The 26,087-nt window shown below is 40.0% G+C and overlaps 1 protein-coding gene across 1 annotated transcript in view; it reads left to right on the top strand.

Annotated features, from left to right (window-relative positions):
• Positions 1-26,087, top strand: part of slit3 (slit homolog 3 (Drosophila)) — a gene marked incomplete in the record, with an annotated part of 622,921 nt that overhangs the window by 472,642 nt on the left and 124,192 nt on the right. Inside the window, 1 exon segment of the mRNA XM_037675457.1 lies at positions 2,585-2,717. Within this exon segment, the coding sequence (XP_037531385.1) occupies positions 2,585-2,717 (133 nt within the window).

Here is a 26,087-nt window from a genome sequence, read left to right as displayed (position 1 = left end):
TAAAGAGGCTGAAGCAGAACAGCTCAGAATCAAAGTTTCAGCCTGCCTCAGCAATGCCAAACCACCACCTTCCAACATCAGTAGAGAGGAGAGGGATGCACTCACCACTCTTAGCAAGGACAAAAACATCATCATTCTCCCAGCAGACAAAGGAAGGTGCACAGTGATTTTGAACCAGAAAGACTATCATGAGAAAGTTATGACACTCCTTAGTGACTTAAACACTTATGAACCTCTGAAAAGAGATCCAGGAAGTGGTTACAAGAAAAAGTTAATAGATTGCCTGAAAATTTTGGAGCAGGACAAGGCTATTGACCGTTTTCTGTACCACAGACTGTACCCAGGGGAGGCCACACCTAGTCTGTATGGTTTACCTAAAATCCACAAACAAGGTGTACCTTTAAGACCAATTGTTAGTATGATTAACTCTGTCACTTACAATGTTTCTAAATATCTGGCATCTGTACTCATCCCTTTAGTTGGCAGCTCAGAACACCACATACAGAACACCATGGACTTTGTGGACAAGGTGAGGGATGTCATCATGGAGACTGATGAAACAATGGTCTCTTTTGATGTCACATCACTCTTTACATGCATTCCTGTTGATGATGCAGTAGAGGTGGTCAGTTTAAAATTAAAATCAGACACCACTCTGAGCAGCAGGACCACACTTTCCACAGAACAACTGTGTCAACTCTTGAAACTGTGCCTGCAGTCAACCTACTTCACATATGGGGAGCAATATTATAGGCAGAAACATGGGTGTGCTATGGGGTCTCCAGTTTCTCCTATTGTTGCCAACCTGTACATGGAGGAGGTAGAAAAGAGAGCCTTGACGTCCTTTTCAGGGACACCACCAAGTCATTGGTTCAGGTATGTTGACGACACCTGGGTTAAAATCAAATCTCAGGAAGTCCAACATTTTACTGACCACATCAACTCTGTGGATAAATACATCAAGTTCACACGAGAAGATGTAAAAAATGGCAGGTTGGCTTTCTTGGACTGTGAGGTCTCAGTCTCTGATAGAGGACATTTGCAAACCGAGGTTTACCGCAAACCCACCCACACAGACCAGTATTTGCAGTTTGACTCCCATCACCCTTTGGAGCACAAGTTAGGAGTCATCAGGACTCTGTATCACAGAGCAGACAGCGTCCCCACTAGCTCAGGAGCCAGGCAGAAGGAGAAATCCCACACAAGACAGGCTCTAGAGCAATGTGGATATCCTAACTGGGCCTTCCTGAAAGCAGAGAAGAAACCCAAACAGGACTCCAGTCAGCCAACAGGTGAAAAGGAGGAACCCAGACCCAGACCAGTGGTCATTCCATATGTTGAGGGAGTATCAGAGAAACTGAGACGTTTATTTTCTAAACATAACGTCCCAGTGGCTTTTAAACCCCAAAATACATTACGGCAAAGACTGGTTCATCCCAAAGATCCAGTCCCCCGGCACAAACAGAGCAATGTTGTGTATGCTGTTCAGTGTCAGGAGGGCTGTGATCAGTCCTACATCGAGGAAACAAAACAGCCACTGGCCAAAAGGATGGCCCAGCACAGAAGATCAACATCATCAGGCCAGGACTCTGCGGTCTACACTCATCTCCAGGCCAGCGGTCACTCTTTCAGGGATGAAGATGTTCACATCCTGGACAGAGAGGAACGATGGTTTGAGAGAGGAGTAAAGGAGGCCATCTTTGTGAAAAGAAACCGTCCATCGTTAAACAGGGGTGGAGGCTTCCGGGTTCAACTGTCCCCCTCTTACAATGCTGTGATTGCTAGTATCACTCAGCCCTCTGTGAACAGTAAACAGCCATCAGTGTGCTAATGATCCATTGTTAGGCTGATGGTCCTTCTTGAGCATGTGATCAGCTGGTTTTGGTTGTCAGCAGCAAAACTGGTTGATCCACTCTGAGAAGGTGCTATTTAAGAGACTGAGCTGAAAACAGCTCCTCAGACTGAGGAAGTCTCTCGGACGAGAGACGAAACGTTTCTACATTTTTTGTTGATTTGCTTTGTTTTGTGTTTTTTTTTTGAATGTCCAGAGGACCAGATTTAACTTTTTTAAATTTTTCTACCTGGATTATTGAGCATGCATCAGGATGTTACTAAGTAAACATTTGTGGATACACATGTCACAATATTTTTAAAAAATCACAAAAAATTATTACTGGAAGTTTTTGTATAATTTTTACAAGCTTAATCTTGAAACATGTATGACAATAAAATAATGAAATGCAATTGTTTTTGTTTTATATTGGTACCAGTTTTATAAATAACATTAGTTCATTTTTAACAGTTCTGTCCCTAAAATGAGTTTGATATGTGTGTATGTCCTTGTCTGCGTTTTTAACAGCCTCTGGTCATTTGGATCATAAAGCACTCATTAAAAACTGCCATGCGCCTTTATCTCCATGCATTTATTTGTCCATATTTTACTCCCTTTTCTCTTGCCCTCCCATTTGTTTTTAATCTGTTTCTTTACTAGTTATATATGTTTTCCCTGACTGCTCTTCTGTCCTCACACTCCTCTTCCTTTAAACATTCAGTTTTAAGGTGGAACTCTTTCCTTTCTCTCCAGGTGCTGAAGATAATGGTTGCCTTCCTGCATCTGGTTGTCCTGACGTCTGCTTGTGCTCAGACAGTGTGGTGCGATGCAGCAACAGAGGGCTGCACACGCTACCCAAAGGCATTCCCAAGGACACCATGGAGATGTGAGTCAAGCAGGGACACAACAAAGCACACACCTGCGTACAAACTCAGTCATAGCAATATGATGTAAGAAAATAGCAAAAAGGGCAGACATATAAGATGAAATAAAATTTAATCGAACTCAGGACATTGTCGTGCCGGAGTTTTATTACAAAGGAACTTACACAAGGAATCACACGTTATAAAAAAATAAAATAATATAAAAATACCAACAATTAACTTCCAAAACAGGTCAGGTGCAGACAGAAACATTAAAGTGTTTATTTTAATGTATGATTAATTTTATTGTCCCCTGTGTAGAAAGGGGGAGGAATTAAAAAATTGATAGCCACAGGGAGGAAGGACTTCAACCTTGAACGAAACAGTCATTGTGCTGTGCTATTTCCTGAAACCAGGTTGATGGGGATGTAAGATTTTAAATGAGTCCAAATACTTTTTGATTTGAGAGTTTACCCGTTTTTCTAGAACCTTAGCTAAAATGCAGTTTAAAGAGTGGTCAATAGTTGTTCAGTGAAGTGGGGTCACCTTCCTTCAGACACCCATATAATAAACAATTGCAATAGTTCAGACTAGACAGGACAAATGCATGAACTAGGGGTTGAACGAGTATATAATTTTAAAACTAGACATTAACATAATAAAACCCGAGTAGAACTCGAGTATTTGATGACGTCATAGATCTCAAGATACAAAAATAAATAAATAAAACCGCAAAAAAAGGTAATTATTTACAAAAAAAGACCAACAAAACATTGGGAGCATATATTATGCTCCTACCATTTATCATACTGCAAATAAGTCACAGGAAAAACTAAACTATTAGTTATTATTATTAAACTGCAAACGTGAAGAAACGTGCAGCACGTCAAAAACGAAACTTAAACCGAAACTGGTTCTGGTTCGGTGGATAGGACCCGGTGATACACCATACTCTGTGACCTGCAACAGTGCAACACCGCCCCCTACGGTCATACGTGGTCACATAATATGACGTCACTACGGATACCCGACTTTACATTTTTAACATCGATAGATGTCCTTGCAATCGATGTGTAGATTACTCGAGTACTCTGTTAATGCCCTAGCATGAACCAGTTTTTCTGCATCATTTTTTTTTTTTTATCATCTAGGTACCTGATTGGATTCATTCGGCTTCATTGAACAAATATAACTGTATCATCAGCATAACAAGGAAAATGTATCCCATGCTGTTTAATAACTTTATCTAACAGGAGCATATATAAAGTAAAGACTATTTGTCCAAACACTGAACCCTGAGGAACTCCATGACTATCTTTTGTGTTTGATAAGGAGTCCTTATTTGCAAATTGGAATCTATTAGATAAATTAGATTTAAACCAGTTTAGAGCCGTTCCTGTAATTCCAATATCATATTCAAGTCTCTGTACTAGAATATTATGATCAACTTTATAAAATGCAGCACTGAGGTCTAACAGGACCAGTGTAGACACCTGTCCATTGTCAGAGGCCATGAGAATATCATTAGTAACTTTCACCAGTGCAGATTCAGTGCTATGGTGAGCTCTAAACCCTGACTGATACTCTTCAAACAGATTATTTCTTTGCAGATAATCACGTGACTGACCAGCAACTATTTTCTCTAGAATTTTTTTAGATGAAAGTTAGATTAGAAATAGGTCTATAATTGGCTAGGATTCCTGAGTCAAGGTTATGTTTCTTAAGTAATGGCTTAATTACAGCAATCTTTAAGCTCTGTGGTACATAACCGTTTATTACAGACAAATTAAGCAGATACAAACATGGTTATTAATTAAGGGAAATACGTCTTTAAATAGCCTGGTTGGGATGGGCTCTAGCAGACATGTGGATGGGACAATTATTGCATTATACAACATAAACAGTGCTTTATCATTGAGTAACTCCCTTACTTTGTACAGTACTGCAATAGATTTAGATATTTTTGTTCTTAAATTATTTACGTGAGGTTTCCATGTCAGCTTTTCATCAAGGATGACACCCAGAAACTTCACCTCACTGACTCTACAAATCTTCAACACCATCGACTCTAAATGGAGCATCGACAATTCTCTTACTGTTACTGAATATCAAGTAATTTGTTTTATCCAAATGTAATGATAATTTGTTTAGTTGAAACCAATTTTGTATTTTTACAAATTCTGTCTGTACCAACTCCAACATTCATTCTATATCTTTACCCGAACAAAGAATTGTAGAATTATCTGCAAATAAAACACATCTAAACAGTCCTGACACATTTACCAGGTCATTTATATGTAAAATAAATAACTTAGGTCCAACTACAAAACCTTGAGGCACTCCACAAGTGATGTTACAAAGTTCAGATCTTACATCATTTATTTGAACAAACTATTTCCTTTCTTCTAAATAACTAGATACCCACTGTAATGCTAGCCCTCTAATACCATATTTATTTAGCTTTTCAAGAAGAATACTGTGGTCAATAGTATCAAATGCTTTCTTTAAATCAACATAAATACTAACACAATACTTTTTTTGATCAACAGCAGTTGTTATTTGTTCTATTAATTCCATGAGAGCCACTGATGCAGAATTTTTAGGTCTAAACCCATATTGACTGTTACTTAATATATTCTGTTTATCGATAAACTGATCCAATCTAATCACAAATAACTTCTCTAAATCTTTGAAAAATGTGGCAACAAGGATGTTGGTCTATCACACGTTTCTCACCCTTTTTAAAAAGAGGAATTACCTTGGCTATTTTCATGTTGTTTGGAAAAATTCCTGTTGAGATTGATAAATTACATATATATGTAAACGGCTCAATAACATAATTCATTATATTCTTTACAAACATCATATCCATATCCACTCAATCTTTTGATCTTTTGTCTGCAAGATTTTTTACAATATTCATTATTTCTTCTTTGTCTGTTCCATCAAGAAAAATACAGGTGGAACAACCTCCATGAAGGATTTTAGTTCCACAGAGGCAGAGCTTAAATGGGGGGTTCTGCAGGAGTCCATCCTGGGTCCCCTCCTATTCTCTTTATACCTGCTGCCGCTTGGTGCTATTTTCCGGAAACACAACATGCCCTGCCACTTCTATGCCGATGACTGTCAAATTTACTTCCCCTAAGACACAATGGTACATGCTCTATTCAACCGCTGCTCGACTGCCTGGCTGACATCAGGGACTGGATGGCTTTAAATTTCTTGAGTTTCGATGAAAAGAAGTCTGAAGTCATGTTGTTCCCTCCCAACGACATGATCACAAACCACTGTATCGACCTCTACGCTCTAACCCTGTCAGAAAAACAAAGAGTCAATAATCTGGGCGTGATAATGGACCCTTCCCTGAATCAATCAATCAATCAATCAAACTTTATTTATAGAGCCCTTTCCAGCAGCCAAAAGGTGCACAAAGTGCTGCACAGTACAGAAGTTAAAAACAAACAAGAATAATAAAAAAATCAGTCAGTTAAAAACAAAAACAATTAAAACATAGCAAAATTGTCAAAGACCTACTAGGTATTAAAAGCCTGCCTGAATAAAAAGGTTTTAAGATTAGATTTAAAATGCTCCATGTCAGTGATGGAGCGCAAGTTCTGAGGTAGCTGGTTCCAGAGTCTGGGTGCGACAACCGAAAAGGCCCGGTCACCCCATCGTTTGTAGTTGGACTTTGGGACAGAAAGTAGAAATGTATTAGAAGATCTCAGTGTTCTCCTATATTCACGGACAGCTACAAGATTAGACAAATATAGTGGGGCAAGACCATTAAGAGCTTTAAAATTGAATAATAAAATTTTAAATTTAATTCTAAAATCGACTGGAAGCCAGTGGAGAGAAAATAAAACAGGGGTGATGTGCTCACGTCTGGAGGTGTTGGTTAAAAGTCGAGCTGCAGCATTTTGGACCAATTGCAGGCGTCTAATGGAGGATTGGGAGATTCCTGCATATAGGGAATTGCAGTAGTCGAGCCTTGAAGTTATAAAAGCATGGATGGCCTTTTCCAAGTCAGAACGATTTAAAAAAGGCTTAACTTTGGATAAAAGACGTAACTGATAAAAACAGGCCTTGACTACAGAGGATATTTGTTTGTCAAACTTTAAGTCTTTATCAAATGTCACTCCCAAGTTTTTAACTGTGGATCTGAACTTGGATGTCAGAGCACCAAAGTTACAGGGAGCATCATCACCAAAGAAAATGCATTCTGTCTTTCCTTCGTTTAAAAACAAAAAATTAAGATGAAGCCACTGTTTAATGTCGGCAATACAATCAACGAAAGGTGTGAGAAGGTTACTGTTTTTAGGTTTCATTGGTAAATAAATTTGTACATCATCAGCATAGCAGTGAAAAGAAAAATTATGTTTGGCTATCACTGATCCAAGGGGCAGCATGTACAATGTGAAGAGGACAGGACCAAGAATAGAACCCTGTGGCACACCACAAGAGAGAGGGGCAGAGGAGGAAGACAGATTATTCAGCATGACAGAGAATGTTCTGTTGGTCAAATAAGCAGTGAACCACTTGAAAGCTGTACCAGAAATTCCAACATAATATTGGAGATGAGACAACAGGACAGCGTGGTCCACTGTGTCAAACGCAGCTGTAAGGTCCAGCAGCACCAGAGCAACGGGACACTTGACATCCATGGACATGGAAATGTCATTATGGACTTTTAACAGGGCTGATTCGGTAGAATGACGGGTTCTAAATCCAGACTGAAATGTTTCATAGATACCATTGTTTTCTAAAACAGGTTGTAACTGCATAAAAACAACTTTTTCTAAGACTTTAGCTAAAAAAGGCAGATGCGAAATAGGTCTAAAATTTGATAAAAGTGATGGGTCTAGGTGAGGTTTTTTAAGAAAGGGCCTAACCACAGCATGTTTAAATGCAGCAGGGACAATTCCTAGACGAAGGCAGGAGTTTAAAAATGTTAAAATACAGAAACCCACAGAATTAAAAACCTCTTTCAAAAACTTGGAGGGAAGAATGTCCAGTGGGCAATTAGTGAGCTTCATGTGTTGAACAACATCAGTGAGAGTGGCAAGGGACACTGGTTGAAAGTGTTCAAACACGACTGGAGCTACAGTGGCAACAGAGGAGTCAGGAGCAACAGAACTAGTGACCTGTCTGACTGAGGCCACTTTATCCTGGAAGAATTTTAGAAAGTTTTCACAGTTAGTGGCTGTGGCATCTGGTGAAATATGCACAGCTGGGTTAATAACAGAATTAATTGTAATTGTGTTAAATAACACTCTAGGACAATGGCAGTTATTTGAAATTAAACCAGATAAATATAGACATTTTGCCTCTTTTACAGATCTCTGGTAGTTTGTAAGGCATTCTCTCAAAAATTTAAGAGATGAAAGAAGTTTGTCTTTCTTCCATTGTCGTTCTGCTTTCCTACATGTTTTCCTGAGAGCACGAGAGGCGTCATTTAACCACGGTTCAGCTCTCGGTTTGGTGGATTTAAACCGAAGAGGAGCGATGGAGTCTAAAATTTCAGAGCAAGTGGTTTGGAAAGAGAGAAGGAAGCCATCTGGACAAAGTTCATTGGAAACAAAAGTCTGAAAGTCCATAAAAGCAGCGGTAAACAGTCCAGCTGTCTCAGGAGTAAAAATACGATGCCAATGACCCGCAACGGCAGGCCTACTGACTGGTAGGGGGGCTGAAAACTCCAACATGATGGGGAAATGATCTGAGATGGCTGTTTCAGATGTTTCACAGAGTGAGATGGACAGCCCATGAGATATAATAAGGTCCAAGGTATGTCCAAGAAGATGAGTAGACCCATGTACAGACTGTGTTAAGTTAAAAGATGTTAAAAGATTGATAAAATCAGAGGCTAACTGATCAGACGGGCAGCAAACATGAATATTAAAATCTCCACGGATCAGCAGATTATCAAATCTGGGGATGGAGTCAGCTAAAAATTCAGAAAATTGTTGAATAAAGTCCTTATTATATTTAGGTGGGCGGTAGACAATTCCAAATAATACAGGCTGTGTCAGCTCAGCCACCAACATCTGTAACTCAAAAGAAGAATATGTTCTGGCAGGTAGAAGTCTACATTTGAAATTGCCTCTAAAAACTGAGGCAATGCTCCAACCACGACCCGTGAGACGGGGGGAGCTGAGGAAGGAGCAGCTGGGTGGGAGGAGCTCCGAGAAGGCACTGTTCTCATCTGGTCTCATCCACGTCTCCGTCAACAAAAGAAAATCCAGTGTGTGAAAGGAGAAAAAGTCATTCATGATAAATGTTTTGTTAGTTAGTGATCTGATGTTAATCAGTGCCAAACGAACGGAGTTACTAACAGTTTGCTGACATCCACGGACAAGCGGACGGAGGTTCTCCTGAACGCAGCCCCGGGTGTGGGTCCCAACGAGCCGGTAGCGGGGGCGTGGGCAGCTGGCGTCCGGGACAACCGGCCGGAGCCAAAGATAGGAATCTCTTGTTTGCTGGTTGTGAAAGCCGTGGAAGTTAAAATCCTGTATCCGGAGTTTGACATGAAGTCCGCTTCTCCTTCCACGTCGTCGACGTCGGCGGCTCCTGGAGGGCAGCGTGGCGAGAGAACGCCATAAACAGGTAGGCACCGAGGCAAGGTGCGGCGGTGGCGGAAGCTGAGAATGTTTGTCAAAGTTAATTGATAAGTTCTGCATAAAGTCTCTAATATTTAAAAGTGCCTGGCAATCGTACACTAGTAGCTTTGACAGAGACCATACTGAAGGTAAAAATGCAAAGAAAAGCAAAAACACAAGTAGCAAAGACAGCAGAGGTGAACAGCGTGCCAGACACAGCGGCGCCATTCTAAGCTTAACAATCATGTACCATACCTTACCATACCATACCACTTTATTTATAAAGCACTTAAAACAGTGACAAGGCCAACCAAAGTGCTATACGGACAAAACAACAGGTAACACACAAAGCAAAAATACAAAATGAGGTAAATCAGAATATAGACAAAAAACGATGCAGATAATGATGGCAAACCAGTGTGGAGCATACAGGTTCAAGACACAGATCATCTTGTGTTGAAAGCTATTGAATAGTGGTGAGTTTTTAAATGGGACTTGAAAACCGAGAGGGATGGGGCCTGTCTGACAAGCAGAGGTAACTTGTTCCAGAGTCTTGGTCCTGCTACAGAGAAGGCCCTGTCACCTCTGCGCTTAAGACGAGTTCCTGGAACTGTGAGGAGCAACTGGTCCACTGACCTCAGGGAACGTGGTGGGACATACGATTGTAGCAGATCAGAGAGATGGGGAGGCGAAACTGTTCAGTGATTTGTAGACATACATGAGTATTTTGAACTGGATTCTAAGGTGAACTGGTAACCAGTGCAGTGAGGCCAAAACTGGTGTAATGTGCTCTCTTTTGCCTGTACTGGTTAAAAATCGGGCTGTTGCATTCTGGACCAGTTGTAGTCGTGCAATGGAGGTCTGACTGATACCAAACAGGAGCGAATTGCAGTAATCAAGCCTAGATGTAATGAATGCATGTATTACTGTCTCCAGGTTCTTTTTGGACAATATGGGCTTCAGTTTAGACAGCCGCCTCAGTTGGAAGAAGCATGATTTAACGATCATGTTTACATGATCGTTAAGCTTCAGGAAAGGGTCCATTATCACGCCCAGATTAGTGACTCTGTTTTTCTGACAGGGTTAGAGCGGAAAGGTCGATGCAGTGGTTTGTGATTGTGTTGTTGGGAGGGAACAACATGACTTCAGACTTCTTTTCATTGAAACTTAAGATGTTTAAAGCCGTCCAGTCCCTGATGTCAGCCAGGCAGTCGAGCAGTGGTTGAATAGAGCATGTACCATTGTGTCTTAGGGGGAAGTAAATTTGACAGTCATCGGCATAGAAGTAGAAGGGCATGTTGTGTTTCCGGAAAATAGCACCAAGCGGCAGCAGGTATAAAGAGAACAGGAGGGGACCCAGGATGGACCCCTGCAGAACCCCCCATTTAAGCTCTGCCTCTGCGGAACTAAAATCATTGATGGAGACACAAAAGTATCTGTCAGTGAGGTAAGATCTGAACCAATTGAGGGCTGACCCTGTGACGCCCACCCACTGCTCCAACCTAGCAATGAGGATCTCATGGTTGATGGTGTCAAAGGCGGCTGAGAGGTCCAACAGGACAAGCAGCACAGAATCACCATTATCTGTGAATCTGAAGATGTCGTTAAAGACCTTCAGCAGGGCAGTTTCAGTGCTATGGAGAGGCTTAAAGCCAGATTGGAATAGCTCTAAGATGGAGTGATCCTCCAGGAAGCACTTCAACTGGGACTCGACTATTTTCTCCAGTACTTTAGAAACAAATGGGAGTTTGGAGACAGGCCTGTAGTTGGACACGACTGAGGGGTCAAGGTTTGGTTTTTTCAGGAGAGGCTGGACAGCAGCATGTTTAAAGGATTTTGGCACCACGCCAGTGGATAAACTACTGTTTTCTATGGCAAGAATGAACGGACCTAGAGTAGGAAAAACCTCCTTTAGTAGTTGAGGGGGACCACATCAAAGGGGGAGCTAGAAGGTTTCAAGTTGCACTAAATCTAAACTTAAATCATGCTTCTTCCAACTGAGGTAGCTGTCTAAACTGAAGCCCATATTGTCCAAAAAGAACCTGGAGACAGTAATACATGCATTCATTACATCTAGGCTTGATTACTGCAATTCGCTCCTGTTTGGTATCAGTCAGACCTCCATTGCACGACTACAACTGGTCCAGAATGCAACAGCCCGATTTTTAACCAGTACAGGCAAAAGAGAGCACATTACACCAGTTTTGGCCTCACTGCACTGGTTACCAGTTCACCTTAGAATCCAGTTCAAAATACTCATGTATGTCTACAAATCACTGAACAGTTTCGCCTCCCCATCTCTCTGATCTGCTACAATCGTATGTCCCACCACGTTCCCTGAGGTCAGTGGACCAGTTGCTCCTCACAGTTCCAGGAACTCGTCTTAAGCGCAGAGGTGACAGGGCCTTCTCTGTAGCAGGACCAAGACTCTGGAACGAGTTACCTCTGCTTGTCAGACAGGCCCCCTCCCTCTCGGTTTTCAAGTCCTGCCTAAAAACTCACTACTATTCAGTAGCTTTCAACACCAGATGATCTGTGTCTTGAACCTGTATGCTCCACACTGGTTTGTCGTCATTATCTGCATCGTTTTTGTCTATATTCTGATTTACCTCATTTTGTATTTTGCTTTGTGGGTTACCTGTTGTTTTGTCTGTACAGCACTTTGGTTGGCCTTGTAGCTGTTGTAAGTGCTTTATAAATAAAGTGGTATGGTATGGTATGGTGTGGTATGGTATGGTAACCTGTGACTGTATGATTCACATTTTTATCTACTTTTTGTATTTTAGTTGCGAGATTGCAAAATAATGATTGAATCTATTTACAATTTCATTCTGATCATGAACTTCTTTACCATCCTTTAGAAAATACTGTAGAATACATGATTTTATTTCATGATTTTTCAGGACACTATTCATTATCTGCCATGTTGCCCTCATATTACCATTACTTTTGTCTAATAAATCACTGTAATATTCCTTCATATGCTTTTTTATTATCCATACCAACTTATTTTTATTCTTCTTGTATCTCTCTTCCGCTTCTTTTGTTCTTAATTTCAAGAAGCATGAGTACAAATTGTTTATTTTATTTTTTTACAAGCATTTCTCAACCCTTTGGTCATCCATGGTTTGTCAACAACATCGTTCTTTGTGTAATTTTTTTGCACGCGATTCTTTTCATACAGAGCTCTTAAAACATTCATAAATACATCATATGCTCTGTTTACATCATCATCAGTTATCTTCTTGTCTCTATCACTTAGTGCAACTTTCAGCAGCCTCACTTCCTCGATCAAACCGATCAGAAGTTCTTGCTGTGAAGCTAACCTTGACAGTTCTGCACTCATAAAGTTTAGGGATTTTTTTAATCTCCTCCATGTTGTCCAAGTTGTTTTCCATTAAGTCTAACCCATTTCCCTGCCCAGCGCGTCTCGGCATGGCTCACCCAAACGGGCCTGGTGGTATTTGCTCCTGGGTTTGATGTTAACAATCCCAGCTCTGGGTTATCTCACCAGCTAGTCGCTCTCCTCCACTGCCAGTCGTCCCCCGGCCAACTCCCCGCTCATCTCACCAAACCAGCCGCTGTCTGCCGCCATCCTCAGCCCCGGCCAGATCTCGGGTTAGCTCACCGGCCAGCCGCTCTCCCCCGCTATCAGCTGCCACCCTCTTCCACCTCAGCTGCTCTCCTCTCCCCACCACGGGCCTCGCTCCACTCCACCGCAAGCTCCACTACCACGTCGTGGGCCCCTCCCAACGAGCTGCTGGGCCTCCGTCGCTCCGCAGGTGCCAGCCACAGGACAAATTCAAAAAAGTTCAATACAAAAACAACTGGACTTTATTTATTATACTTTTTTCTTGAACTTTTTTGAATTTACCATGTCCTGTAGAGAAGGGGTTCTCTGCAGGCCAAAAGTGGGCGTTTCTGGCTAATAGGCATTTGTGGGGGGCAAACACTGATTGGCTAACTGTATTTGCTACTCTTTAGTTAAGTTACTTGAGCCCTTTTTTAAAACTGAAGGTTTCTAAGAAATAGCGTTATCTACTGTCAATCACAAGAAGATTCTCTTTTGTTCTTGGTTGTAGGCTGCACCTGACACAGGTTGCCTTGAGTGTGATCTGGGCACAATGAAATCTGAAGCATCTGAAGCAAAACCTGCTCCCATTTGTCCAAAAAGTCTGGTCTCAATTAAAGATCATGAGTCCTATGACAAGATAATGACCCAAAACAAACGCTAAAAACAAAATTTGCTTTTTGGAAGTACTCTTCTATGAGATTTGATCTATGAAAGGAGCTGAAACATGGAGTAGGGTTGACCCTTAAAATGTGAGACAGCTGAGGAAGTTTACCAGTTGTTAAAGACGTGAGCTGGCTGCGGGCCACCGGATCCGGAAACCCCCTCCAGCCCACGTCCTTACCCCCGGCTCGAACCTCCCTCAGAAGTGGCAACTCATGCTAACAAATAAATCAAGGAAACGTCCATTGAGTTTTATCAATTATATTAAAAAAGGCAGGAGAAGATTACAATTTCAATCCGCTGGACTCTACACAATCCTGTGATGCGTTCACAGAACTGGAAGAGCCCCGATGTCCCGTGTCGTCACTCATTTATGGGGTCCTAGACTCCGCCTTTCGCAGAAGGGGAGCTCAGCCTATCAGTGTATGAGGGGGCGTGACTAAGTATGGTTTTATGTGTACTGACGTGTAAGGAAAACACGAAACAGTGCTTTAAAGCTTTTCTACGTGATGTGGCAAGCTGAATAAACTATTTCTTGACAGATATTGAATTATCAGGGAGAGAGACTCTCTTAAGAGTTTACTGGCCCAGTTTAACCCAGTCAGAACTGGGTCATAATTTCATTATAATCCCGTCTCTGAGCAGATCAAAACATAGGACCAGTCTAAACAGGAAATATCTTAACATAGTAAACAGAAATACCTGCTCCAGTTGCAGAAATCTTACAGAAACTGACAATCACTCATCTGTAGTGACTGTAGGTTGAACAAGACAATGTGAAGTTAAAGGCAAAATCCTTTGTTCCAAGGCCATTTTAAGTATCATTAATATTTTTCTTTCTTTATGAATCAGTTGTAACGATTTTCACATTTTTCAACAATCAAAATGGATTTTGTTTTTTAATGTTATGGCTAGGTATTAAAAAAACAAAAAACATTTAGCTCTCCCCACTGCCCAGTTATGTTGCTCTTATTTTGCAAATGTAACCGGAAGTTCTGTGTTAAGAGAGGCAAAAAGTGAAGTTATGGAGACGCCGCTAATGTCGAACCGAGACGCCGCCAATGTTGAACCTGAGATGCCACTAATGTCGAACCGGTTAACACCATAGACATAATATGCCTGTGGTTAACACAATCTGCCAATAACACCTTGTTTTTAAGCATAATGTGTCTGTGGTTAATACAAACGGCTTTTTATCGTTCAGCCTTTTTTCTATCGTTCAATCAAATGTGGCCAGCCAGACACGCCCATTTTCCTATAGTCCAATCAGATATGGCCCCCGGATACGCCTCGTCCAATCAGAGGTGGCCCCCCACATACGCCTTCCGAATTTGTCTGCATAGATATGTAGTGAACTAAGCCTGAGGTCAAATCCTGACCTTAAGGACCTTATGGGACAGAAACTGTCATTTCATTGATTTGAATCCAGAAATACAGGTTGACCCATCCTGAGACTTTCTTTCTTGAATTGATCAAGTAAAAGAACACTATTTTCTATTATCATTACTATTTTACAAATGTTTGATAACCAAAGTGTTTTTAGTTCAAACCATTTTTAGATGTTGCAGTGAACTAATCATTTTTAATTCAACTGTGAAACACTAATAATGATTTTAATCCTCATGCAAAGTAGAAATCCTGTTAAGGTCTGTTACAGAGTAATTATGCATTTTCTGATTTTCTGTCTTTGAATGAGCAAGTGTAAGTTGGTCCAAGGTTGGAGTCAAACGCAAAACAAGTTGTTGGAACGAACTGTCATGTTTTTAAAATCCTCTCAGACGTAAATATAGAGGCTGGCACCTGTTTTCCCCCAACTCGTCTAAATATTCCTCTCGTCTGTCTGAAAAACATTTTCAATCTGTTCCATAACATTCTTGCTGTTTTTCTGACTCCTAGTGACCTCTTACATCACAAAAACACACCCCTGTCTGGTCGAAACGACCAATCAGGAAACTCCCAAATGAACCGGAAATAGAGCTCTTTAAATGTCGGTACTTCCTAGTTCAAACCAGTCGAGTCGGGTGGAGAGTTTGCAGCTCCAGTCGTTTGGGAGAACAGAAGTCCAGCATGATCCAGAGCTCTTCGAGTCTTGGGGATTATGACATCTTCCACTTCTGAGTGGAACTCTGACGGACTCCACTCCTGTGAGTCCACCGAGAGGTGAACCTGTGTCGGACGGAATACCGTCGCTACTTCGGACGATTCACAGCTGTTCCTACGGAGACGCTGAAAGGGTGCGTTAAATGGAACTCCGTACCAGTGGAGACGACATCTCCAGGTAAAAGAGTTGATTTATATCACCTAAGTGTACCGGGGAAGAAGCTGGGAACTCACCGGAGAGTGCCGTTCTGATGCCGACACACATTTCCCTCATCCATCTTTTTCTCTCAACTTAAACTTCATCTTTCCATCTTTAAAATTCTTCTATCCTGCTAGAAATCATTCCAGATATTTCCAGAAATGTCTGTGGTGAAGCTTGAGTTTTCAACCATCGCCGTATGGTTAATCAAATTGTACAGCTTGCAAAATTAGCCATGTTGTTATTTTCATATTTTGCCAAATTAATGTAAATGTGTGATGTTAAACTTTGATTCTGTAAATAAATGACGCATTCATTTGATGGGTCAAAGAAAATTAACGTCTCACGTTACGTTTTTAATAATTCAATGCACGTCATTATACAGTCCAGAAAAATGAAAGAATCCGTTTAATTTATGAATATATTTACAGCATATGTTCATCTACAGATACCTACTTGGTCCTGTATGACTGAGAGTCTTCACCAGCTATCAATAACACGATCGGCTTGCCATAGTCTCACCACCTTTGTTCTGCTCACTGCTTGGAACCGTCATACCAGCTGCACCGCCCCGGCGAAATGCAGCTTATTTGACCATTCAAGTGCATTTATTAAGTAAAAGTTCAACTGAGACACACCTTTGCTATAATGGGGGAGTGGTGGCGCAGAGGTTAGAAGATGGGCTTGTGATCGAAATGTCGCAGGTTCACCTCCCGGTACCGTCAACATCAAAATGTGGGTGGAAAAGGTGAAACACCCACACCTGCCTCCACCCTCATTCGCCCCACTGTGGGCCCCTGAGCAAGGCCCTTAACCCCCACCATCTGCTCCCTAAACAGGTCTCTCTTGGAAATGAGTTCTCATGGCTCAATGAGACTAACTGGATAAATGGTATGGTATGGTATGGTATGGTATATAGTTTATTCATTTTTAAAAAGTACAAAACAATTCCATAACAATATAAAAAAAGAAACAAAAGATTTAAAATGAAAGGCAGCAGAAAGAAGAAAAAATCTTATTATATCTGCCCCTTTTTTCAAACAATTATTTCAATCATAATAATCTTCAAGTAACAGAACAAAATGAATAGCTTTCTAATTTTTCTAATTCTAATACAAAACACACACTAAGCTACTTCATATATACTTTTTTAACAATTCAGTTTTGATCTTTTTCTTAAATGTTCACATTGACTTGGCATTTTTCACATCACTCTCTAGAACATTCCACAATCCAACTCCTTGGATTGAGGTAGACCTTCCCTTCAGACTAGTTCTGAATTTTGGTTTGACAAATATCTCTATCCCCTTAAGATTGTAACAACTTTGTCTTTTAACAAAATTTCTTTGGATATTTAATGGTAATGTGTTATTTTGAGCCCTATACATAACTGATAAAATACTATAATCTACCAAATCATGGAACTTCAATAAGTTCAGTTGATAAAATAATGTGCTTGATGGGTGACTGTAATGCTTTCTGGTGATAATTCTTACAGCTCTTTTCTGTAAAATAAAAATAGGTTTTGTAAATGTTTTACACGCTTTCCCCCAAACATCAATGCAATAGATTAAATGTGGAACAATGATTGTGTTATACAACATGTACAGAGCTATATCATTTAATAATTCCCTGACTTTGTATAGTACTGCAATAGATTTAGATATTTTTGTTCTTACAGAATTGATGTGATTTTTCCATGTTAGCTGTTCATCAATGATTACACCCAAAAATTTCATCTCATTAACTCTACAAATCTCAACACCCTCAATTTTAAATGGATCATCAACAGTTCTCTTTTTGTTACTAAATATCATGTATTTGGTTTTATCTAAATTTAATGATAATTTATTAAGTTTATTATAAATAAAGGGTAAATGAAAAAAATAATAATAATAATTTCGAGCAAACAAACAATTGTTTTATGTGCTTTTCTTGTTAAATTTTAAAGAAACGGAAAGTGTTCATCTTTTTTTTTCTCCCTCTGCGCGCTCCCGGAGCACAGAGGCAACGATTACGTTTGAAATGCAGCTGATTTGACCGTTAATGTCCTTTTATTAAGTAAACATTAGACTGAGACACAACTTTACTATAATTTTGAGCAAACAAATAATTGTTTTTAAGTGTTAATCTTGTTAAATTCTTGTTAACGTCCTCCTGTGCATGCTCCTGCGGCTGCCATTTGGCAGCCCATCGATTTTTGACAAAACACTGTCCCACATTTCTGGGTTCAGTCAACGTTTCCGGGTTGTCAGCTGTGATGCGTTAGCGGTGACACATAATAGATGTGACGTATATGGCGAAGCAACATATTTATGGATTTTTCCATTTTTTAGACATATTTGGACTGATGTGACTTATAGGGCGGAGCAATGAGTATTGTGGAAAATACGGTACATGGGGACTGCAAGTCCAGTTCGCTAGTTAAAGATTTCCTTGCTCTTATTGACTTTTAATTTTATTTAGGACTTTACTCATGTGAAAGGACATAATCTTGATCTGTTTATGTCTTGTGGCTTGGACATTTTTATCACAGAAATCAAAGACTGTGTGATATCGGACCATTTCCCCTTCCTGCTTAATGTTGGTGTGTGTGATGTGGAGTCAAACAGACAGAGACCCATGTGCCCTTTGCAAGCCATAAACCCTTTGACAACTGGTCTGTTTTCTCTGCGTTCACCAGCTCAGCTCTCAGTGAGGCTGGGGATTATGCTGATTTTAAGAGTCAGAGTCAGAGTCAGAGTTTCTTTATTGTCATTCGCACCTCATGTGGTACATGTGGTGGAGCGAAATTATGTACACGGGGTCCCAGTTACATCCAATAATAAAATGTATAAGAAAAACAGTAATAACATCTAAGATATGAACTAAGAAAAACAACAACTAAATATACACTAAGCACTCATAACATAAAACATTGAACGATTAACGATGATGAGCTAGTGTTAATTCAACATGTTCTGGCATCCTGGGCTGTTGCCTCACCCAGACCTAAACATTCAAAACCATCCCACCAGCCTTTGTTAAATGAAACCACCTGCTCTCAGACGGGAGTGCTGATGCCCAGAGACAATGTGCAAAAAGGACAGACTCCAGGTGTCTCAGAGAATATAACATGACTGCTTCACTAAGTATCTGAAGACTGTGATTGCTGCAAAATCTGCTTTTGTGTCCAAAATGATTGCTGTAAATGGTCACAAACCACAAGTTCTTTTTATCATTTGTAAGTGTTGTTAATCCCACTGTCAATGTTTCCATGGAGGCTTCTTTTAAACTTCAGGAATTGTTTTTGATTTTTTTTTTGTTGAAAAGGCCTGATTTGCTGTTTTTTTTATTCACAGCCAGTTATAAATCAGTCTGACCCTTCAAAATGTGCTTCTGTTTGTCAGCAGTTTGTGTCTTTTTTTCATTTTTAAAGGAAATAGTTTTTAAATTAAGATGTTCTAATTGTCCTCTTAATATCCTCCCCTCGTCTTTTAAAAGAAACCCTTAAAATCACTGGCACTTGTAGTTTAAACATGCTGAACCCCCTTTTGTCATCCAGCTGCTTTCAAACACGCTGTAGTGCAGCCGATTATCAAATAGAAAAACCTTGATCCCAGTGTTCTAACTACAGGCTCATATCTAAATTATCCTTTATGTCCTACGTGTTAGAAAAGGCTGTTTGTAATCAACTTCAGACCTTTTTATATTCTCATAAAATCAGTGAAGAGTTTCAGTCTGGTTTTAAACCCCATCATTGCACTGAGACAACACTTTTAAGAGTTTTTAATTATCTTCTTTTAAAGGTTGATTGTGGTTTCTGTTATTTTACTTCTTTTAGATTTAACCACTGGTTTTGATACAATCGATCACAGCATCCTTTTATCAAGATTTAAACATGTTGGTCTTAAAGGCTTGGTTTTAGCATGGTTAAATCTTATTTAGCGGACAGGTCCTTTTCCGTTTCCATGCGGGAATATTCTTCCTTGGGTTCTTTTCATTTTGGTGTACCTCAAGGGTCCATTTTGGGTCCTATTTTGTTTTGCTTATACATGTTGCCTTTGGAATCAGTATTTAGAAAACACAACATTAATTTCCACTGCTACGCTGATGAAATCCAAATATTTTTTCCTTTTAAATCTTATGTATGCCCCATTGCAGCCTCTGTTTAACTGTATAAAAAGACTGGTTCAATCAGAACTGTCTGACTGAACAAAAAAAGAGACACAAGTCATTTTATTTGAAAAACAAACTCCTGTCTTTGGGTGTGCTGAAATTCTGTGTTCTCTTGCTCATTCATTCCTTCTTCCTCATTGTTCCTCTGTGGTCAAGAATCTTGGGGTGTTTTTAGACTGTTCTTTTAAGCTAAATAAGAAAATATCTTCACTTGTCAAAAACAGTTTTTATCAGTTATAGCCAAAGCAAAATCTTAGATTCCTCTTAAAGACCTCAAAACTGTCATTCACGATTTCATCACCACCAGACTGGACTACTGCAACTGTTTTGATCAGAACCATTGTCTCTCCATCGTCTGCAGTTAGTCCAGAATGCTGACACGTGTCTTTGAATAGGACCTAGTAGGCAGGACCACAACAGTCCTGTTTTAGCTCATTTACACTGGCTGCCTGCTCCTTTTCATATTGATTTTAAGATTCTTTTACTGACTTTTAAAGTTTTAAATGGGCTGGCATTGTTGGAGGTTTAAACTGTATTAATCAACTGCTATGAGAAATTCTGATCAGTTAATATGTATTTTACATAGAGAAGTAGTGACAAATGGTTGCAGCATAAAGAATGAGGGCCTGCTTAAATGCGGAGGTTGTGTTGTTTTGTTAAAGCAGAAGGAATGCATCAGGATGGAGTACCAGATGTTGAGCAGCTCTCTGACAACACCTCGTCCTGTGTGATAACACCATAAAACATCTGTGATTTACAAAGGTCTTCTGTTTAGCTCCTGGGAAAATAACTTGTGTTGAGCAGTGTGAGAGGCGAGTGTCTCCAAGGAGGTGGAACTGACCAACAGCACAAAATCCACTGTATCTTCAGGTTATGTTCAGAATTGATTTGCACTTTGGGGTTAGCTGACATTTTGATCAATTCTCCAGATCTGTTTGTATCCTGTTAACATATCTTTCCTGTTTAATTAAAGTGTTATAAAAGTGTGACGTTGTCCCTCCAACCAACAAACCAGGGTGAGAGCAAGGGAGACGGATCTTTTGCATTTTTATAATCCAAACAAAACACTGAGATCCTCCAGTCAGATGCTTTTAGCACAGTCAAGGGCTAAATTAAAACAGAGGGGCTCGGGTTTTTGCTGTGACAGCCCCCAGACTCTGGATCATCATGCCCCCCAAGACTCTGGAACAACCTGAAACCCCTCTCCCCCCACTTTGTTGTAAGAAAGCCAGGCCTTAATTGTTATATTGCTTGGTATTTTCAGTTAAATGTAACCTTACAGAGGTCTGTGTACTTAGAAAATGGATTAATAAAATAAATGCCTATAATACTAGTAATTGTTGGAATGGATATAGTATAAAAACAAGGCTAAAATGATGTTAATCAAGATTATATAATTAAGAGAGTACTGAAAATGAAGTCTGTGCAAGTAATGGTGAATTATTGCAGTCACTTGCAGAAATGCTCACACAGCCACATGCACTCACATAAACACAAAGAGAAAAGTCTTAGCTGTGAAATCGGTCTGTGCTACAGGGTCAATAGCAGTGATTAGGTATTGATCAGGGTGAAGAAGACACTCCATCATACTGTCCACATAACCAATGTATAACCTAAGGGAGAGAGGAGAGATTGATCATAAAAATGTGTGCATCTGTGAGAGCTTCATTGTCCATGTTTGTCTTAGTCCACAGCAACTACGTGTAAAGGCTGTAACAGTTGTTGACAAATTCCTAGTTTTAATCTTAATTAAAACAAAATTCCCCTCATTACAGAGAAAATGGAAATTTAGTTAAGCCTGTAACAATATAGTGGCACTAGCACAACAACAACAACTACAATAATAATTAAAGCTGCAAGCAGCATTGAAGGCCCTCGCAGCAAAGTGCTGCTCTGGCCTTACGGCGACCGCAGGAGCTCCAGCGACTATGCCCAGTCGCCATCGCGAATACTCTTGCGCCTGTCCCACACCCGTTCACTGGGATGTGCATTCGCTGAACCTTCAATATCAACTGCGACCGTTGGCATTCCAGAACACCTTCCAGTCGCTGTCACAAACGCTCTCATGCCATTCACGCACGCGTCCACCAAGGTGCGCATATGCCTAAACTTTGCTCTCACCTTCCTCCCATATCATTATACCATACCATACCATTTTATTTATAGAGCATTTAAAACAGTGACAAGGCCAAACAAAGTGCTATACATACAGAACAACAGACAACACACAAAGCAATATATAGACATAAAAACGATACAGATAATTAATATGACGACAAACCAGTGTGGAGCATACAGGTTCAAAACACAGATCCTCTGGTGTTGAAAGCTACTGAATAGTAGTGGGTTTTTAAACGGGATTTGAAAACTGGGGGGAGGGGGCCAGTCTGACAAGCAGAGGTAACTTGTTCCAAAGTCTTGGCCCTGCTACAGAGAAGGCCCTGTCACCTCTGTGCTTAAGATGAGTTCCTGGAACTGTAAGGAGCAATTGGTCCGTTGACCTCGGGGAACGTGGAGGGACATACGGTTGTAGCAAATCAGAGAGATGGGGGTGGCAAAACTGTTCAGTGATTTGTAGACATACAGGAGTATTTTGAACTGGATTCGAAGGTGAACCGGTAGCCAGTGCAGTGAGGCCAAAACTGGTGTGATGTGCTCTGTTTTGCCTGTACTGGTTAAAAATCGGCTGCTACATTCTGGACCAGTTGTAGTCGTGCAATGGAGGTCTGACTGGTACCAAACAGGAGCGAATTGCAGTAATCAAGCCTAGATGTAATGAATGCATGTATTACTGTCTCCAGGTTCTTTTTGGAGCTTCAGTTTAGACAGCCGCCTCAGTTGGAAGAAACATGATTTAACAATCATGTTTACATGTAGTTAAGTTTCAGGGAAGGGTCCATTATCACTCCCAGATTAGTGACTCTTTGTTTTTCTGACAGGGTTAGAGCGGAGAGGTCGATGCAGTGGTTTGTGATCGTGTTGTTGGGAGGGAACAACATGACTTCAGACTTCTTTTCATTGAAACTTAAGAAGTTTAAAGCCATCCAGTCCCTGATGTCAGCCAGGCAGTCGAGCAGAGGTTGAATAGAGCATGTACCATTGTGTCTTAGGGGGAAGTAGATTTTACAGTCATCGGTGTAGAAGTGAAAGTGTATGTTGTGTTTCCGGAAAATAGCACCAAGTGGCAGCAGGTATAAAGTCTACATTCGCCTTAGAATCTAGCTGGGTTTTTTTTTTTTGTTGTTGTTACCTTTTCCTTTTAGCCATCCTATTTGTAAAAAAAAAAAAAAACCTGCAGTATGACTTTTTATAATTGTTTATTGTTGTTGCTGTTGTCCATTGTTGTCATCTTTCTTTGTTGAAATCAGGTCTCTCTTGTATATGAGTCCTTGAGGCTCAATGGGATTTACATGTCTAAATAAAGGTTGAATGAATGAAAAAATAATAATGAGAATAGGAGGGGACCCAGGATGGACCCCTGCGGAACCCCCCATTTAAGCTCTGTCGCTGTAGAACTAAAATCCTTGATGGAGACACAAAAGGATCTGTCAGCGAGGTAGGATCTGAACCAATTGAGGGTTGACCCTGTGATGCTCACCCACTGCTCCAACCTAGCAATGAGGATCTCATGGTCGATGGTGTCAAAGGCGGCTGTGAGATCCAATAGGACAAGCAGCGCAGAATCACCATTATCTGTGGATCTGAAGATGTCATTAAAAACCTTCAGCAGGGCAGTTTCAGTGCTGTGGAGAGGTTTAAAGCCAGATTGGAATAGCTCTAAGATGGCGTGGCCCTCCAGGAAGCACTTCAACTGGGACTCAACTATTTTCTCCAGAAGTTTAGAAACAAATGCGAGTCTGGAGACAGGACGGAAGTTGGATAAGACTGATGGTTCAAGGTTTGGTTTTTTTCAGGAGAGGCTGGACAGCAGCATGTTTAAAGGATTTTGGCACCACGCCAGTGGATAAACTACTGTTTAGTATATCAAGAATGGACGAACTTAGAGTAGGAAAAACCTCCTTTAGTAGTCAAGGGGGGACCATATCAAAGGGGGAACCAGAAGGCTTCAAGCTGCACATGACCTGCTCTAGAAAAGATAGTGATGGGTTCAAAATGGTCAAATAAAGCTACAGATTGAGGTGGGATGGATGGGTCATGAGTTGGAGGGGAAATGAGAGCCCAGGTGGTCGCAATTTTTTTCCAAAAAGAAATGTAAGAAGTTCTTGCACAGCTCAGTCGAGGCTTCCAGTGGTGATGGTTCAGTGAGGTGGAGAACAGAATTTAGGGTAGAGAAGAGGACACATGGGTTGTGAGAGTTTGGGGTTATAATATCAGAAAAGTATTTGGATTTAGCAGCTTTTACTGCTTTCTGATAAAGACGCCAACTCTCTTTAAGTATTTGAAAAGAGACATGCAGCCTGTCTTTCCTCTATTTGCGCTCCGCCCTCTTACATTGCTGCCTAATGGCCTTGGTGACGTCACTCAGCCAAGGTTCTGCTCTGAGTTTTGATTTTCTAGTTTTAACAGAATTTTTAAAAAATTGCAGCTCGGGCCTGAAAAGAGTGATTACAATAGGCCTTCGCAGCGTTTCGCTGCTCGGGCCTAAATATCCAATATTGGAACATATTATTGCGATCATCATTCTACCAAAAGGGAGTTGATGGTCATAAAGAGAAACAAGTTGACTTAACTTTGACTCCTTTCAGTAACTATAACTTTCAGAATGTGTTTGTTTTAAACCTAGCAATCTTCTAACAGTAAGACCAACAATAATCAATCAACCTTTATTTATACAGGTAAATCCCATTGAGCCTCGAGGACTCATTTACAAGAGAGACCTGATTTCAACAAAGAAAGATGACAACAATGGACAACAGCAACAACAATAAGCAGTTATAAAAACTCATACTACAGTTTTTTTTGTTTGTTTTTTTAACAAATAGGATGGCTAAAAGGAAAAAGGTAACAAAACAAAAAACAGTTAGATTCCAAGACAAATGTATAAAACTAAAAACAGGAACATGTCTGCATTGGACCCTGCCAGGCGTCCAACAGATTCTTAAAGCCACTTAGAGAGGTCAAGGTCGAGAGCTTCAAATCTTTTTGTAAGATATTCCAGGAAACAGGAGCGGAGTAGGAGAAGGATAATAATAAGATAGTATGATAATAATAAGATAGTATTGTTAGTTTGTTGTCAACAACTTTAACAATAAGGCCGTGGTACACATTAGACATAGCTACATTTGATTTAATTCCATTTTCTTTTTTACTAAATGACTGACCAGCCAGGTTATGATGCGTTACATCTTGTTTTGCTTGTTTCTCCTAGCTGAATATTTTAAAACCATAGTCACAAGATTGGTTTGAAACTTCTTAGGTTCTTATCCTTTTTGTGACTATTTTATGATATTTATTTATGCTAATTCTGAACCAATCCCATGTTCCTTTGGGCTTGTTCCTGGTTAATCTGGTCTCAGTGAGTTTATTCATCAAAGAAGATCTGATAAACTGTATGTATTTGTTTTAGAACTAAAAAGATCATTTTAATTATCTAACCAAATGATCAAATTCTAACTTCTATCATGTAGACACGTGAACCCCTCTGTGTGTGTTACCAGTAGATTATTGGCTTCTGATTATTAGTCAGCGTGTTTTTGGCTCTACCCTTTTTTTTTTTTTTTTGGCTGTTCCCACCACCAGAACCAAACACAAATTTTAAATTTCAAGTTGTTAAATTGCCCAATAGTGTAAATCTGCTTCTAAACCTTTCTAAACACATGAACTCCAACGTGCTTTTTATGAAAACGTTTTGACAAAGTTCATTTTGTTCTGGATCAAGACAAATACTAATCTATAAATAAAGTTGCTTCCATATATTTAAGTTGAAAAATAATTCAAATTGTTTAATTTTTTGAACCAAAAAAGTTTAAACACCTTTCATTTTCCACTTGTCTGGTTTTTCTCCACCGTGTTATAATAATAATAATAATAATGAATTTAATTTGTAACGCACTTTTCATTAACAAAAATCTCAAAGTGCTACAGAGTGCAACTAAAATCAATGATAAAATCAACTAAAATCTGTGATAAAATCAACTAAAATCAATGA

This window comes from Nematolebias whitei, chromosome 4, assembly GCF_014905685.2.
Source record: "Nematolebias whitei isolate Nwh7 chromosome 4, NemWhi1, whole genome shotgun sequence".
NCBI classification, from domain to species: Eukaryota; Metazoa; Chordata; class Actinopteri; order Cyprinodontiformes; family Rivulidae; genus Nematolebias; species Nematolebias whitei.
This window is presented reverse-complemented; position numbering and strand designations above follow the sequence as displayed.